This window comes from Castor canadensis, chromosome 3, assembly GCF_047511655.1.
Source record: "Castor canadensis chromosome 3, mCasCan1.hap1v2, whole genome shotgun sequence".
NCBI classification, from domain to species: Eukaryota; Metazoa; Chordata; class Mammalia; order Rodentia; family Castoridae; genus Castor; species Castor canadensis.
In genome coordinates, this window is record NC_133388.1 from 5,561,363 (window position 1) to 5,576,938 (window position 15,576).

Consider the following 15,576-nt stretch of genomic DNA (forward strand, 5'->3'; position numbering starts at 1 on the left):
GAGGCGGGAGTGCCCTCAGTTTATTAGTGTCGCTTCAGCACCTTAAAGTCGTCCACGTAGTCACATGGGACAGATTAGCATCTGTTCCCCGAAAAGCTATTTACATTAATCCTGCTTTCCATTAAAAAAAAAATAACTAGCAACACACACCCTAGAAACCAAACAGTCACAACGCACAGACGGCGTCTGCAGAAACGGAGGGGCCCTCCCACCCCAAGCCCTGCCATCAGTCCCTGCTGGCCCCTCACCAGGACAGGGCAGTCTGAAGGAGTTCGGAGGACGAGGGGGTTTGAGAGCACAGAGGGTCCGGAGGCCTGGCCCGGGAGGAAGTGCCGGGACATTCTCATGAGGCATTCATTGGAGGACGGAGGCTAGAGGCGGTCAGGTCTTCCATTGGGAGTGAGGACAGCGTGGCAAGGGCGCGGCCCTGTACAGAGCCCAGGGGCCTGCTCTTCTGCCAGCTGTGGCCGATGTACTGGCCCAGGGCACTGGCCTGCATGCCCAAAGGAGACAGTGGTGAGGGGGCCAACCTGGAGAAGGAAGGAGGCAGGTCCCCACCTGGCAAGGATGAGAGTGGTCCCTACACCACAGGGACAGTGCAGTCAGGCCCAAGAGGAGCCTGGTGTTGCCCAGCAGTTACTAGCATAACCTCTTAAGACTGGCAAAGCTAAGCCCATTTCTAAGGGGGATGCCCCAGGGCTGAGGCCTGAGGGACACACCCACCACACATCCACTCTCCACTGTCCTCAGGGCCACTCTGGTATGTCAGATGGCTTTGGCTTCTAGTCATCCTTTGAGGGGACAAAGTGCTTTTCCATTAATCCTCAAAACAACTCCATGAGGTAGGCAGGGGGAAATGTGACCATCCCTCTAACTGATGGGCAAACTGAGGCTGGGAGGGGGTGACTGACTGAAGCCCAGGTCTTGGCACCACCTCCCTGGCATAGAGCCTATGGTGGTGGATACATGATGCTCAGCTATTGGGCTCCATAGGCCAGGCCTGAGACCAGCTGCTGGACAGAAGCTCTGCTCATGCCCTCCCCTTGTGTGTGCAAAGTTAGAGCCATGAAGGTCTCCTGGAAAGGGACTGCCTATAGCCAGGAACTAGACCCCCCCCTCCCCCCGTGGCTTTGAGGCTAGAAAGCTTAGTCAAATCTTTATCAAGGATGACCTCTGGGAAGAAACTGGACAGGCAAGTCAAATGGTCTGAAGCCTCAGGAGTCATAGTGGCCTGATGCCCTACTCAGGCCCCTTCTCAGGGTCCAGAGGGGTCTTTCCCAGGCAGTGCCTCAGGCATATTTTAGCAGTGCCTCTGATAGGCATTCTCACAGGCCGTTCAAAAGACCTATAATCAGAGAGCCAAACCCAGATCCCAGCACTGGCCCCAAGGTCCTCACCCTGGAAAATAGGCCATGTTCAGCTACAGGGAGTGGAGGCAGGTAAGCAGGTAGATTACAGGTAAGAAAAATGGGCCATCTCTCACCCTAAGGAAGGTGGGGACTCCTCTGTGACTTGGCCTACCCTGCGTTTGGCAGTTTTCTGAGCATAGCCTTGTGCAGCTATCTTAGGACACCAGGCCCAGAGCTCCTGGCTGGGGTGGGGGAGGGGCACTAGGGTCCCTTGGAGGGCCACAGCTTCCAAGGGGGCAGGAGCTGGGTGTGCTCTTCTTATGAAGGCCCCAGGGAGTAGGGCTCTTCTTGAGAAGTGGACAGAGGCAGTGCCCTCCCTATGGGTCTCGTGGACAACCCTGGCTACAGGTCAGCATGCCCCTCTCCTGATGGATGGGAAGGCAGAGGGCAGGGCTGCCATCTAGGATGGACCCCAAATGTGGTCTCTGAGAAGGAGCTTGGCCTGGAGGAGCCCCAGCCCTGCAGGGGTGTCTGGCCTCTGCCTGACAGGCCAGTCTGCTGGAACCTTCATTGGCCACATTGTTGCTGCAGGTACCACATATATACCCAGTTCCCTGTCCCCAAGTTCATCACAGTCCCGATATCTATGGTATTAGGATATCCTGACATCAACCTAGATACCCACGTGGTCAGTTCTGGATGCTCCTGTCCAGCAGGCAGGGTAGGGGTGGGAGGGCAAGGCAGAGCAGACCTCAGATAGATCCCAGCCGCGTCTCCCATTTCGAAGGCCAGACACTGGAACATTTGCAGGGACTGCCTGGGCCTGTGAGGCTGAGTCTAGGGCAGCACAATACGCAGAAGCCTCGTCGTGTCTCAGGAACTGGAGCAGAAGGGGTGAGGCAAGTGGGTGGGGCCCAGTGGCTCTGTCCTGCCCCAAGGGGACATGAGTGCAACATCTGTTTGGCAGCTACATTGTAACATGTATTTGAGAGCATTAGAAAGATCTGGTATTATAAAACCTCCACCATAAGGCTGGAGTTTATTGGGAGCCACTATGGGAGGTGCTGGGGGAAGTGATGTCCCATGCCAGGAGGCTGAGGGTGCCCATGACCCTCAGCCTCTGACCACCAAGTTCTGAGGCCTGCTCCTGTCCTAGATTCCCTAAGGAAGCAGAGTCCTGGCTTCCAGGAAGGACAGGATGTGAAGGCAAAAACCCTCTTGCTTGGGTGCTCTGGGAGCTTCTGAGGCCAGAACGCACCTCCCTCAGCTCTCCAGCCTCCCCACTTGGCCAGTCATCCTGGTTAATAAGCAGAGCCGTTACTTGACACCAAGCAGGGAGCTAGCTGCCCCTTAGTTTCCAGGCTGAGCACATTTGTACTTAAGACTGTTTCTTTGTGTTTGTCTGTCTCTGTAGTAAACAAGTGTTAACAGAAATGCAGCTACCCCTCCAGCAGTGGCCACCAAGGGCAGGACACGAGCCCCTTCACTGTCCTGCACCAGTCCCTCCGTGGGCGGAGCTAAAAGGTGGCCTTGGAGTGTCCGAAGATGCAGATGGGGAAGTGCTTCACGTGGGAGGACCACTGGGCAGCCAGCTGGAAGAACTTGACATCGCTGCACTCCACGCCATCGATGAGGACTGTGGGAAAGGGCTACCTAACTGCCTGCCCACCTGCCAGGGGCAACCACCTGGGAAGGTGGGCAGCCGGCTGGGGAGCAGGATGAAGAACCCAAAGCTGTGGGGAGCCCCACTCACCAGTATTTTCTGGCACCTGCCCTCCCAAAACTTAAGGCCTAACTCACTGTTCCTGTCCTACCAAGAAAGCAGCCTGGCCCACAACTCAGCCACTGCTCAAGCATGCCACCTCCTCCTCATAGGGGCCAGATGTGAGATACTGCAAGACCCATTTAAAATGCTGCCACTGGGGAGCTGGAGACTTCGCTCAAGTGCTAGAGCGCTTGCCTAACAAGTTTGAGGCCCTAAGTTCAAACCCCAGTACTGAAAAAAAAAAAAAAAGCCATGGACCACTGTGATCCAATCCTCCAACTTGAGGACCTGAGTGCACAAAGAGGAAAGCCTGACAGCCCCACACTCTGGATTGTTTGTCAAATGCCTTCTATGAGATACTTTGAAGTGTAAAAATAAATTTTTTTTTTTTGGTGGCACTAGGGTTTGAACTAAAGGGCCTTGCATTATGCAGGCGCTCTTACTGCTTGAGCCACTCCACCTGCTCTTTTTTGTAATGGGTTTTTTCTAGATAGGGTCTGGTGAACTATTTGCCCAGGTCTAGCTTGTAACCTCAATCCTTCTGACCTCTGCCTCCTGAGTAGCTAGGATTATAGGTGTGAGACACCAATGCCCAGCCAAAGAAAAGATTGAAAACTACTTTGGAAAGCTGTTACATGAGTGCAAGTACCTTATCAAAATGTATTCCAAGCATAGATTATGTAATATGTCTTTCAGAGCCAAACAGATTCTGCTGAATCTGAAAAGCCACGCCCATCTGCTCTGCATTCACATTTTGTAGGCAGAGTCAAATAGGACCCTGGATCAGGAACCAATTTCCCCAGCACCCCATGAAGCCCTCCCTTATCCCTCCACCCCACCCACCACAGCGCTCACCCCGCAGCATGTTCTGCTGGTGCTTGGCTGTACAAATCAGGCGGCTGATACCCTCGATGCACTGGCTTTTGGACTCCACATCCCTGTCCTTCGTTTTCTTGGGCAAAAACATCACTGGGAGGAAAAGGGCCCTGCTGTGGTCCCACTGCTCCTTCGGGGCCAGGCTGGCTGGAGCCCCCATGGCAAGCAGGGCAGGAGAGCAGGAGCTGGAGGGGAGGGGACTTGGCTGGCCCCAGCCCTTGGACCCCTGCTCACCTGGAATGCCAGCTTCCTGCTGTGGTCACAGACAGTGCTCTCCTACCCACCCAGAGCCTTCACTTCTGGCCAGAGACTGCCCAGACCCTCAGTGCCCAAGGCTGAGGGGTCACTGCTGTCCAAGCATGTCTGACCAACCCCCTTATGAGGCCAGCCAGGGGCCTGCAGGTTTATTGGGAACTTGCTGGAGAGGGGGCAGTGTGTAATTGCTGTCCCCACAATCACCACACTGTTCCTCTCCCAACATCCAGCCCAGCTCAGTGCACCCCTCCCCCACCTCACCCTTCTTGTTCTTCTCCTTGGTGACCACGGTCATGGACATGGTGGGTGTGGCTGCGGCCTCACCACTGCTGGGCAGCCTGCTGACCTGGAGGGACCGGAAAGTGCACTTGAGCGTGTTTTTGGTGGTGGGTAGGTCCTTCTTCTCAGTATCTCTCTTCCTGTCCGCGGGCTGTGCTGCTGTCCAGTAGTCCACCTGCAGCCCCATGAGCTCAGCGCCGATGCCCTGGCTGTGGAAGGCAGAGGGAAGTGCTTGCACCCACAGGCGATGGCAGCATCACTGTCCTATCAAGGCAAGGTGTGGGCAGCATCTCTCCCGACTTGCTGGCCAGTAAAGTGCAAGGTGCTCTGTAGAGCTACCTGCCCACCATTTCTCCTGAAATTCCCATTTGTCCCTGTGGCCCTGTCACAGTTGCTGTACTAAGGCAGCTGTCCACCTGCTCTCTAAGGGCCCAGATGAATTGGCCCCATCAAATGTGCAGTCCAGATGGTATGATATGGCAGTTGGAGAAGCTCAGAGGGGGCTTGCTGGAGGGACCATAGACAAGTCACATGCCTGGACCTTGAGGCCTGCACGGCATTAGGAACCCCATGCCAGTGCAGCTTTGTTCTGTTTGGGTGAGTTTGGCTTTTGAGACCCAGGTGGTTTGGCAGGGTCTCAGCTGGCTGTGGGTATGGTTTGAAGAGCCTGTTTCCTGGGTCTCCTCCCTAGGCTCTTCTTTTGCCAGCCGGCCCTGTGCAGAGCCATGTCAGGCTCAGTGATGTCATACACTAGAGACACTTAGGCCCACTCAGTTCTATGGCAGCAGGCCTAGTCCTCAGACCCTCATAGGACCTAGGCTTGCGCTTGCTTACAAGGCTTTGACAAGCTTGGCACATGGATGATGAACATCACTTCAGAACAAGTAAGGTAAGAGCCATGCCATTTACCTGGGGGAGGACAAGCCTCCACTCACGGAAGGGGAGGAAGGTGGGGTGGGTGAGGCCTCCTTGGCGGCAGGAGATGTGGACATGGATGGTGGGGTGGAAGAGAGCACGCTGGAGCCAGAGGGGGCTGCGTCATCTGAGTCACCTTAGGGGAGGAGTCACAGGTCAGTGGTGAGACCATCTGCTGCTCTGTCCTCACAGAGGGGCCTCTGGACCAGGGAGTGGAGAGATGACCAGAACCCCTTGGGTGGGGGAGGTGGGCAGCAGTCTGGGAGCTTCATGGGGATAGTGGCCCCACAATGAGCAGAAGTGGCAGGGCTGGACTTGTTCCCAAGGCCAGAGGGACATGCCCTCTGGGCTCAGTGTGCCACCAGGGCATCGGGATCAACTGTCCCTAGAGCCATCCACAGGCCTCAAAGAGAAATGGGTTACCTGATGTGGCTGAAGATGGTTCCACAATTCCAACCTTCACGACCTGAAAAGCAACAGACATTGGCTGGAGGCAGCTGGTGGGTATTAGCTGGTCCCGCTGCCCTGTAGGCTTACACCCTGAAGCTCAACCAGGGCAGACTCGTGTCCCCATTGCTGCCCAGCCTGTGCCCATGACACAGGAGCCATGGCAGTACCAGGTCCCACCTCCATCATCTATAGGGCAGAGCCCAGCTCTGGGCATTAGCAAACTCCATGCCAGTGTGACTGGCTAAGCTCAGACATCTAGCAACAATGGATACTAGTACGAGAGATGTTGATGCGGAGGCAGAAGTAGCTCTAGAGACCTGTGTGAGCCAGTGGGGACAGTGCCTTAGGCTCATGATGTCCAGCATGGTGGTTGTGTCAATTTAGAGTGACATACAAAACCAAATTCATGGCCTTGGCCACACGGTGATGAGTCAAGTACCCACAGGGTACTCTTGTCACTACAGAAAGAACCCTAGGATAGAATCCTCTAGAGGAGTCCTGTCCTTCCCAGGGGTATGGCCACTATCACATACCCCTCGCCCTGCCTGAAGACTATACCAAACTGCTCTATAGGTCCCTCAGAAGACACCTGTGCTGGAGATAAAAAGGGGTTGGGAAAAGACTGAAAGTGGGGCTGAGAGGGGCAGGGCGTGGCCCTCAGTCTTGGGCCCTCAGAGGGAGTAACCAATGCTGCTGTACTGAAGCTACAGCCCAGTGTGAATGACTTCGCCAAGGGGTGCAGCCTGGCCTGAGCAACCACACCAGAATGTGCATTCCCCATTTTCTGGTTCCCAGAGGACAGGGCTGAGATTCCTCTTTTGGATGTTGGGCAGGTGCTGTCTGACACCAGTCCCACCAGATGGGGCTCTCTGCTTTCATGCATCAACTGGAGGAACCAAAAGCCCATGCCTCTATCCCTCAACACAAGGAAGCAAGGAACCTTAATGAGGAGGATTTAGGCAGTCCTCAGCTGGCTGACATGGCAGGAAGGTTCTGGAGACCCAAGCTACTGTGAAAGCACTCTTATGAAAGGCGTCTTGGCAGACCTGTGTTCCCAGTGGGTGAAGCTGGTGATACTCACCCCAACAAAGGGAATGAACCTCTGGGAGGACTCTTCATCAGGGCTGAGAGTAAGAAAAGCAAACAGTCACACTCCTTCCAGGCACAACCCAGCTGTAGCACTTGCCTGGCCCAGGGCCTGGCCCACCCATCTCCAATCCCAACCCACTGTGGCCTGGCCAACACTTGGCTCCCTCCCGGCATGCCAACATGCAGGAAGGGTGAGCCCATCTCTGTGTCCTTCATGCGGAGCCTGGCAGCCGCAGAGCGAGGGTCAGAGCATGTGGCTCACAGGAGGAACTCATTCTTTTGTCCCAAGTATCCAATGCACAGGTGCCAGCTCAGCCACATCCCATCTGCCTGCTGCCAGCCTTCTCTCTCTGGCTCCCTACTTGGCCCAGAGCTGTGTGAGCTCCATGGGCCCAGACCTTCTGGGGAACAGACTGGACCTTCTCCACCAACTGCGGGTGGTTGTCCCAAGCCAGAGCATGGATGTTTCCGCTTCACAGTCTGAGTGATTCACCTCAAGTCTATCCCTTTGGCTGTAGTGCTGGGGACATGCCAGGTTCTGGGGCTGTGTCATGGGTTGCTGACCACACTTGGGAGCTAGAAGTACTGTGTGGACTTAGTTTTCCACAGCATTTGAAAAGCTGCAGCATCTCCTGGAAATGCTGGCCACAGCCCTCTACTATGAAGATGCCAAGGGTCCAGGAAGGAGCCAAGGAGATGAAAACCTGTTTGCTTCCCTCCTTCCCAACACCACCCAGCCACAGCTGGCCATGTGGTTCATCTCTGTAGGGGCTCCCTGCTGACCAGTCCAGTCTCCAGGGACCTGAGATGCATGAGGTCAGCTTAGAGCACACATCTCCATTAGCAGCCAGAGTGCATGTTCTTCTAGGCCTCCGAGGTCTGCAGAGCAGGGCAGGTCCAGCCACTTCCCTCAGTGGCTCCCTGGTTTGCACTCAGAGTGGAGGTGTCTCCTTGTCCAGAGCATGTCAGCAGCTGGTACCATCTGGGTGGTTCTCCTGACTCTTCTGTCTCAATTCTCAAACCAGAATCTGATGCCAGAGTGGCTCTCCCACAGATGGAGATTGTATGTGTGCCCATGGTGCCAAAGAAGTGGCCAAGCACTGGGGTGGGCAAAGGACAGAGCTTCTCCCTGGATTCCAGGGAACTGCCCAGGCCAGTAGGACACTCCTCAGGTATAGCAGCCTTGCAGCAAGTGCTGCCCAGCACATGGTCTTCCAGGAAGCCCTTGTAGGAATCAGGCCTGGGGAGATGTGTGGCCAGGCAGTCACCTGCCTGGGCACTGCATTCTAGGACCAGCACCCATCTCTTTAGAGTTCAGTGGGACTTGTGCACAAGGCTCCCCACACATAGTGTGCCCACACCAATCAGCGGCCCTTGCCTGGAGCCAGCCCAGAAGGCATGCCTAGTGTACTGTCGACCAAGGCTGTTCACGGCAGGAGGGGCCTCCCTTTGCTTCAGCACTCCCCTAATTCCCAAAGAAGACCTGGCAGGTACCTTGAAAAAAACAGATTCTGAACATGACCAAATTACCAGCCTTCCTTTCCTTTCTAAGGCAAACAGTTTTGAAAAACAGACCTTCCGCCCTTGTCCACTTCAAAGAACAAATCAAATCCTGTGCCCATTCCTGCCCGAGCCCTATAGCAATCCACAGGCCTCTTGGCCCTATGCCCTCGTTGGCTCCATCCATAGCCTTGAGGCACGAACACATGGGTGTTCTACCTATCCTCTTCAGTAGGTGCTTGGAAATCAGCAGCACTGAGTTCTTCTAGACTCAGGAGGTCACGGAGGGCAGGCAGATAGTGCTGGTTCCCAGTGTTTGCAGAGGCTCCAACCCTCAAGCCCACCCACCCTCTGCTGGGCCCCCAGGACTATAGCAGAATGGCTTCTTGTCTGTACTCAAGTTCTGAGGCACTTGGGGGCACAGCATGGCTGATGAGGGCCACATGTGGCCAACACGCAGAAAATGCTGCAACATGGAGAAGCTGGCAGAACTCAAAGCCAAGCTACATCCTGGGCCATGCAGACAAGACCAGCAAAGGCATGACAGCGGTGACACCGGCTCACCACTGAGACCCCAAAGTCTGAATGCAGAGGGCGGCTAGCACCCACAGCACACATGTGCTTCCTGGAGGGACTGGGCGGTCAGCAGCATAAGGGCCATTCCCACTCCCAGACAGCCAGCCATTTGAAGTGGAGGGACAGGGCAGGCAGGAGCCACTTAGAGAGCTGGGCACCTCACTGCAGAGCTCTCACAGAGCTGGGCTGCGGAAGGGTTGGGCAGGACTCTGGTCCTTGTTGGCACCCTGCAGGCGCCTAGCGCCCACCCAATGCCGGTGTCACCACTGTATTGCAGGCAAGGGTGGGAGGTGCGCTGGGGGTAGAGGGTCCTCAAGCCTTGTTTTTCTGACAGAAGTGTGCCTGCAAGAGAGCATGCTGCAGGCTTCTCCTGCCATAACTGGCAACACAGGCCAGGTCTCGAGGGTGGAGGGAGGCACAATGGCCGGGCTGGTCTTTCTCTTACTCATGGGCTTGTTTAGCAGGGCAGACTGGTACTCAGAGCCCCCATGTGTCCTGACCACCCACAGCTCCAGCAATGAGGCCCTACAACCCAATGACCCTGTCCTGAGAAACTGCAGGAGGGAGTGCTTTTCGCAGAACAGACGATCTGAGATAGGTATGAAAGACAGAGGTCAGGACGTGCCCAGAAAGAAGGAGCAGCTCTGCAGATGCCTGGGACTCCTCAGCTTGACGCATCCAAGTTTTCAGAGGGTAGAGCCTCCCTGGGACTAAAGCACACTGCCCCCATTTGGGGGCCTCAAGGATCTGGCTGACTCCTAGGGAAACCACGAATGATACCGGAATCCCTTCCATGTGCCTCTGCTGACCTGGGAGCCTGACTCTGCAGTGCAAAGATGGCTGAGGCACATGTCACCCTGTACCAGCTCCTTGGCTTCCTACCTTGACTTCCCCACAGGCAGAATTGGTACTGACACCTCCCTCCTGAGGCTGTGTGCAGGTGGCCAGGTTAACCAATTTTTAATGCTGTGAGCAAAGCCCAGTATGAGGCAGCCCTGACATCAACATGAATGACCACTGGCCGGTATAATGCAGTGCTTCCTCCAGTTTAAGTCAGTTTCAGTCTGTCCTGACTTCAGAATCACAGACTCTGAGGTCACATCTCCCACAGCAGGCTGTAGGACTGGCCTGTGTCAGCTCACCTGGGACAGCAGGGCCTGTCTGCAGCTCTCCTCTCACTGTGAGGCAGGGCTGAGGAAAGGGGTCCATGTCTACTCTTCAGCACACAGATCCCTGTGGGGCACCTCTCTCACTCCCTGGGCACCAGGGCAGAGGGACTTGGGTAGTGACTCTGCTAAACAAGCCCTGAAGACCAGCCTGGGGACAGAAAGGGGGGAGCGGGCCAAAGAGCTGTACCTCAGGGTAAAGTCAAAGTGAAAGTGCTTTTTCCTTTTTGGAAAGCCACCAAAAGAGAAAACAGACATGTTATGATGCTCTCAGGAGCAGCCACAAGTCCTACACACACTGCAGCAGGAGCTCCACACTCCCAGCTCCTGGGGGCTTAGGCATAGCTCTACCCGCCTTGCTCTGGGGCAGCAGCTGAGGATGAACGGAGGGACTGTGCAAGTGTGGTGCTATCCCTTCTGCCAGGAAGTCCTGGAAGCACAGGAAGCAGGACTGGCCATCTCTACTGACTTCACTGTGCTTCACAGGCCTATAAATTAACTTCTTTCAATCTGGGGAAGGTGTTGTTGTCATGCAGAAGTTAGCAGAGATGCTAGACTTTGTCCTCGTCAGTTGTAGGGTCTGCTCCTTTCCAGCCTCTTCTGGATGGGAATCCACACCCGCCTTGGACTCCCCAAAGATACACAACTCTGTGCCTTTATCCCTTCATCTGCACACAAGGCAGCTTGTCCAGAGAACTGAGCCAAGAGAGGGATGTTCAGTCCTCTAAAACCACAGGCTGGTCCCTGCTTGTGGCTGTTCAAGGGGCCCTTCCTGTACAGGGCTACTCGGCTACTTGGGAGGAACCCAGGTCCAGGTTCACATCCCCTAGGCAGGTCAGCAGGACTCTACCAAGCCCAGCTTTCACTCACAGCAGCTAATAGCACTGGCTACTGGGCAAGTGGGAAAATGAGTGGACTAGTAACCCACAGGCCAGAGCCATAGGAAGCTCAGGCTGAAAGAGGAATGCGTGCCTGAATCCAAGGCTGAACCACTGCATTGTGAGAATCTTCAACACGCACAGACAGAAGGTTCTGAAAACCCAATCTACTATTCTGATCTGATTCCTGCTGACCAGGCCTTGGACTCCACAGGGTACATCCCATAGCCCAGCTGAGCCTGGCAGGGTGCGAGGTCACAGAAGGGCAGCAGCTGACAGTGACCTGCGGTATGAGGCAGGGCATTTCTTCTGAGCCACCCTGGCCAGGGCCCACTTTGTTACCTCTTCTGCTTGTAGGTCAGCATGGCCTCAGCAATGGGCAGCTGGTGGGCACAGTTGGCCCCTGCGATGTACTGTGTGATGCGCGACACGATGTCTGGTGTGTCCTGCACTGCACGAGGAGGCAGTAGTGGGTCAGCACTGTGGCCCAGTGGGGTCTGGTTGTGTACTGGGCACTACACTACAGCAAATCTCTACCTCTGCTTCCCACCGGCCACCCCAGGCCTGCATGCCTGCCTACAGTGGTCCCGGGGTGAGGGTATGAGGCTTCTCCCCAAATCCTAAAGGCCCATTTTGGAGCCCTGTGCCCACCCCTTCTACAGCAAGGCTGGGGCCCAGGCTGGGAGAGGGCGGTTCCTGCAGGCCTGCAGCGGTCTCTTGGGAAGGGAGATACTGGGTGACAAGGGATTATGGGTACAATAACAAGGGATTATGGGTGCAGGGTAGCCCCCACTGGCACTACACCGGGCCTCACCAGCACTCTGGGCCTCCAGCTTGTTGAACAGGTCTCTCCAGGCCAGGTCCTGGAAGAAGTTGTTGTAGCGGTAGTCCACAGAGCCCAGGTACCTGGCCACAGGATGGGAACCTGCGAACCCCGGGCAGAGCTGTCACCTCACAGAACTGGGCCACCCAAACTGGACAACTTTCTGTGGTGGATGGTCCCAGCCCCAGTGAAGGAGTTGTGACAAAGACACACCTCCTGGAGCTACATCAAGGAAGCCCAAAGGGATGGCACAGGTGGTAGGCCCTTGATGAGGCATCACATCTAGACCTCATTTTTTTTGAGGTACAGGGATTTCAATTCACAGCCTGTGCTTGCTGGACAGGTGCTCTACCACTTGAGGCATACCACCATCCCTAGACCTCACTCTGTGTCAAAAAGTCAAGACTGGCCTTGCTATATCTCTCTCTCTCTCTCTCTCTATATATATATATCTATATATCTATATAGATATATATATCCCCCCCCCCAATACTAGAGTTTGAACTCAGGGTTTTGCATTGCTAGGCAGGTGCTCTACCACTTGAGCTGTATCTCCAGCCCATTTTGTAGTAAGGTGAATTACATAAACCAAAAGTTTACTGGAGTTCAACTATATAGGACCTTGGCAACCTAAAAGGACTGCTTTGCATTTCTGACAGCAGAAACCAAAACCACTATTGAGTTATCCTTCCCCTCCTTCCTCCCTTCACTTCCCTCTCTCTCATTTTTTTGAGATAGGGTCTTGCTATGTAGTATAAATGGGTCTTAACCTTTCAATCCTCCTGCCTCCACTTCCCTAGTGCTGGGATTACAGGTATGCACCACAATGCCCAGTTTATGTCTCTTTTCATTTAAATAAGGTTGATAAAGTATGAAAGGTATTACACAAAAAACAAAGATAATAGAAACGTGTCACATTGGCACCTTGACCCTCCCCACCGTGTGGCCATCCTCCATCTCTGAGGCCCAGAGGGTTCAGCCGCTTGCAGCCCCTCACCCAGTGGGATGATGAGGAAGCGCATGTAGCCGAGCCAGTCAGGAGTCTTGTGGGACAGCTGCTCCACGAAGAGCCGCAGGATGGCGCTGAGGTAATGCTGTGCTCCGGCCACAGCGATCTTCACGGGGGTTGGAGGCTGGGAATTGCAGTTGCAGCTGCGACCCCAGGTGGGTGGGGCGGAAAGGGTACAGACCTCAGGGGAGCTGTCCTCGGCCCCAGGACTACCCTGCTGAGCCCCAGGGAAGCCTGTGCCCCCAGCTGCAGCTGCTCCTTCTGTAGGGAGCAGCCAAATCCAGACATTTTGCCCACAGGAGCCCTGAGTTTGGGTGGGGTCTGCCAGGACATGATGATGGTGGGGACAGTGGTTAAGGCCTCTGCCCAGGCCACTGCAGACAGGCTGGTGGCCACCAGAGGCTACTTCACCTCTTGTCACCCCTCCCAAGTTCCAAGACACCCACCAGGAATCAGAGTACAGCCCTGGGCTGTGAGAAGCCTGATGGTCAACATGTCTGGAAACATCCACGGCCCCCAGGACACAACACTTCCTATCTCAGAGCAACAGGCAGGGCTAGGGTGCAGGACCCCCGTCATCATGGGGCAGACCCCCAGGGAAGGGGATATGGACTCACTATCTCTGTATCCTTGAGACGATGGTGCTAAAGGCTGCCTGGACATCAGCGGCAGAACATGTGCACACCACGGGGAGTGTGTGTCTCTGTAAGACGTCCGAGAGGAACTGGGAGGGGACAGGCAGATGGTGACCTCACTACAGTGCCAGGCCATCCCTATCCAATGCTTAAAGTCTTGGGTCCTACTGGGTCAACAGAAATCCACCTACATCCAGGCAAACCTGACCACAATCACTCCCACTCCAGCACTACATCCCTATGAGCTAGAGCACTCTATATGGCTGCTGGTCAGCTACACCATGCTGACCCTCACTCAACCTAGGGGAGGATGGGCCACAAGGCTGTTCCTCCTACCTGCCCCTGCCAGTCGGAGGTGTTGACAAGAATGATGTTCTCAGGGAGCTGGTCATCTGAGATGAGGATATGGTTCAGCTGGTCATACACGGTCTTCCTAGGGATCTGAAGACACAGAGGCTGTCCATACCCAGGGGACACAGTGCCCAATACTCTCACCTCCCAGGCCTGGTGCCTCCAGCTGCCCTCTCAGAGGCCTGGGAGCTGGTGGAGCTGTCATCCTGGACTGAAACAGCCCTGGAGCAAGCAGGGTAGAAGGAATGGCTGGCATGTACCCTGGGGACTGGCAGCCTCCTTACAAGAGGACCCATGAGTGGTGCCCTTGTCTAGTGGGGTCATTTCTCAGCAGGCCCTCCAGGTTTTCTAAGTGTCCTGGGCACCTAGACTTCTCGAGAGTCTGCTTCTCTTGGGTGCACCCTCCCTCTGCTCCACCCACACCTGCAGCTGGCTCCGTGTGTCTGGGCAGCGCTCATTGTCCAGGCTGTTGGCGCGCTCGTTCTGTGGTCTAGCTGGCTGCCGCTCCTTCAGTGATGTGCTCCGGCCCCGGCGGCCTGCTGGCTTTGCCTCAGACCTGCTGGGGACCAGGGCAGGCTGAGTAGGGTGGGCAGGGATGGGGGCAGGCCACATGTTTGCTGAGGACTGCACACTGCACTGTCCCAGGCAATAGCTGCCCTGCAGGGGGTAGGGAAGGATGACCAGTGTCACCTATGGGAGCAGAAAATTCTGTGACACACAGAGCCCCCAACTCTGTGAAGATGGAGACACTGGTACCTATATGGGACTTAGCACTCCGCTCTGATTCCTCATTTGCACATGGGCAGGGGACTCCGAGTGAAAGGGAGGGTGGCAGTCACATGCAGGCCAGGGCTGAGCACTGTCAGACCTGCCCCAGGCAGTGTGACCCCTGCTGAGTAAATGACAGTGCCCTATTCCTGCTTCCAAGAAAATCTTGAATATCACAGGATGTACAGGAGAGCCTGTGTGCAGAGGGAAGTTGTTTGATCTTAGGCCTTTCAGCAAGGGCCAGAGGCCACAGATCATAATGAGGGGAATCCAGGAATGTGGGTTTAATGCCAGTGCTGGGTTTCTATTCACAGATCTGCATAGGTGGTTAAGGTGGGTGGTACACAGTGGGGGGTCACGCACGGGGAAGGCAGAGGAAACTGCAGGGAGGGTGGCCCAAGCCAAGGTCAGGTGTGAAGGGCCTTGACCCAACACCCCTCATACACATGCTTTAAGACCCCAGTGGGGCATCCTAACACAGCACAGGAGTGCAGGTGGCATGGGGGCAGCATCCAGAGAGGCCAGTGAGAAGCCCAGGAAAGTGGCAGAAGAGTACACAGCAGTTCCACTTGTCCCTCCAAGGATGCCCAGCCATCTGGATAGTGACCCAGAAAGGAGGAGCTGGGAAGTGGAAATGCTCACCTCTTCTACCACCTAGGTCAAGCCAGGAGCTGATACACAGGTCTCGGTTCCCAACAGCTCCTGTCCTGGCACAGCCAAGGCCCAGGGGCATAGTGGTAGGAACTGGGCTGGGCCAAGGAAGGTCCAGCAGAAGCAGGAGATGCTGCATGCCTCCAGTAAATGGGCTCCAAGGGCAGAAACACAGAGCAGGGGTGTCTATATTTGTGGATAGTGGGAGGCAGGTCTGGCGAGTCCCCAGGTAAGGGGGCTT

The 15,576-nt window shown here is 55.4% G+C and overlaps 1 protein-coding gene across 11 annotated transcripts in view; it reads right to left on the minus strand.

Moving 5' to 3' along the window:
- Positions 1 to 2: 2 nt before the first annotated feature.
- The window catches only part of Pacs2 (phosphofurin acidic cluster sorting protein 2), a 76,645-nt gene continuing 61,071 nt past the window's right edge, over positions 3 to 15,576 (minus strand). For 3 of the 11 annotated variants that reach the window (XM_074067007.1, XM_074067005.1, XM_074067008.1), the window contains exons 13-25: positions 14,340 to 14,475; positions 13,902 to 14,006; positions 13,548 to 13,654; positions 12,919 to 13,073; positions 11,913 to 12,023; positions 11,441 to 11,549; positions 10,411 to 10,443; positions 6,971 to 7,013; positions 5,863 to 5,905; positions 5,434 to 5,575; positions 4,507 to 4,733; positions 3,970 to 4,083; positions 3 to 2,985 (exon numbers count right to left, since the gene is read on the minus strand). In XM_074067007.1, coding sequence (XP_073923108.1) covers positions 2,867 to 2,985; positions 3,970 to 4,083; positions 4,507 to 4,733; positions 5,434 to 5,575; positions 5,863 to 5,905; positions 6,971 to 7,013; positions 10,411 to 10,443; positions 11,441 to 11,549; positions 11,913 to 12,023; positions 12,919 to 13,073; positions 13,548 to 13,654; positions 13,902 to 14,006; positions 14,340 to 14,475 — 1,444 coding nt within the window. In that variant the 3' untranslated portion in view covers positions 3 to 2,866. Of the gene's footprint in view, positions 2,986 to 3,969; positions 4,084 to 4,506; positions 4,734 to 5,433; positions 5,576 to 5,862; positions 5,906 to 6,970; positions 7,014 to 10,410; positions 10,444 to 11,440; positions 11,550 to 11,912; positions 12,024 to 12,918; positions 13,074 to 13,547; positions 13,655 to 13,901; positions 14,007 to 14,339; positions 14,476 to 15,576 lie in introns of those variants that run through there. The other 8 variants (XM_020159497.2, XM_020159495.2, XR_012445984.1 and 5 more) reach the window with 7 other exon arrangements.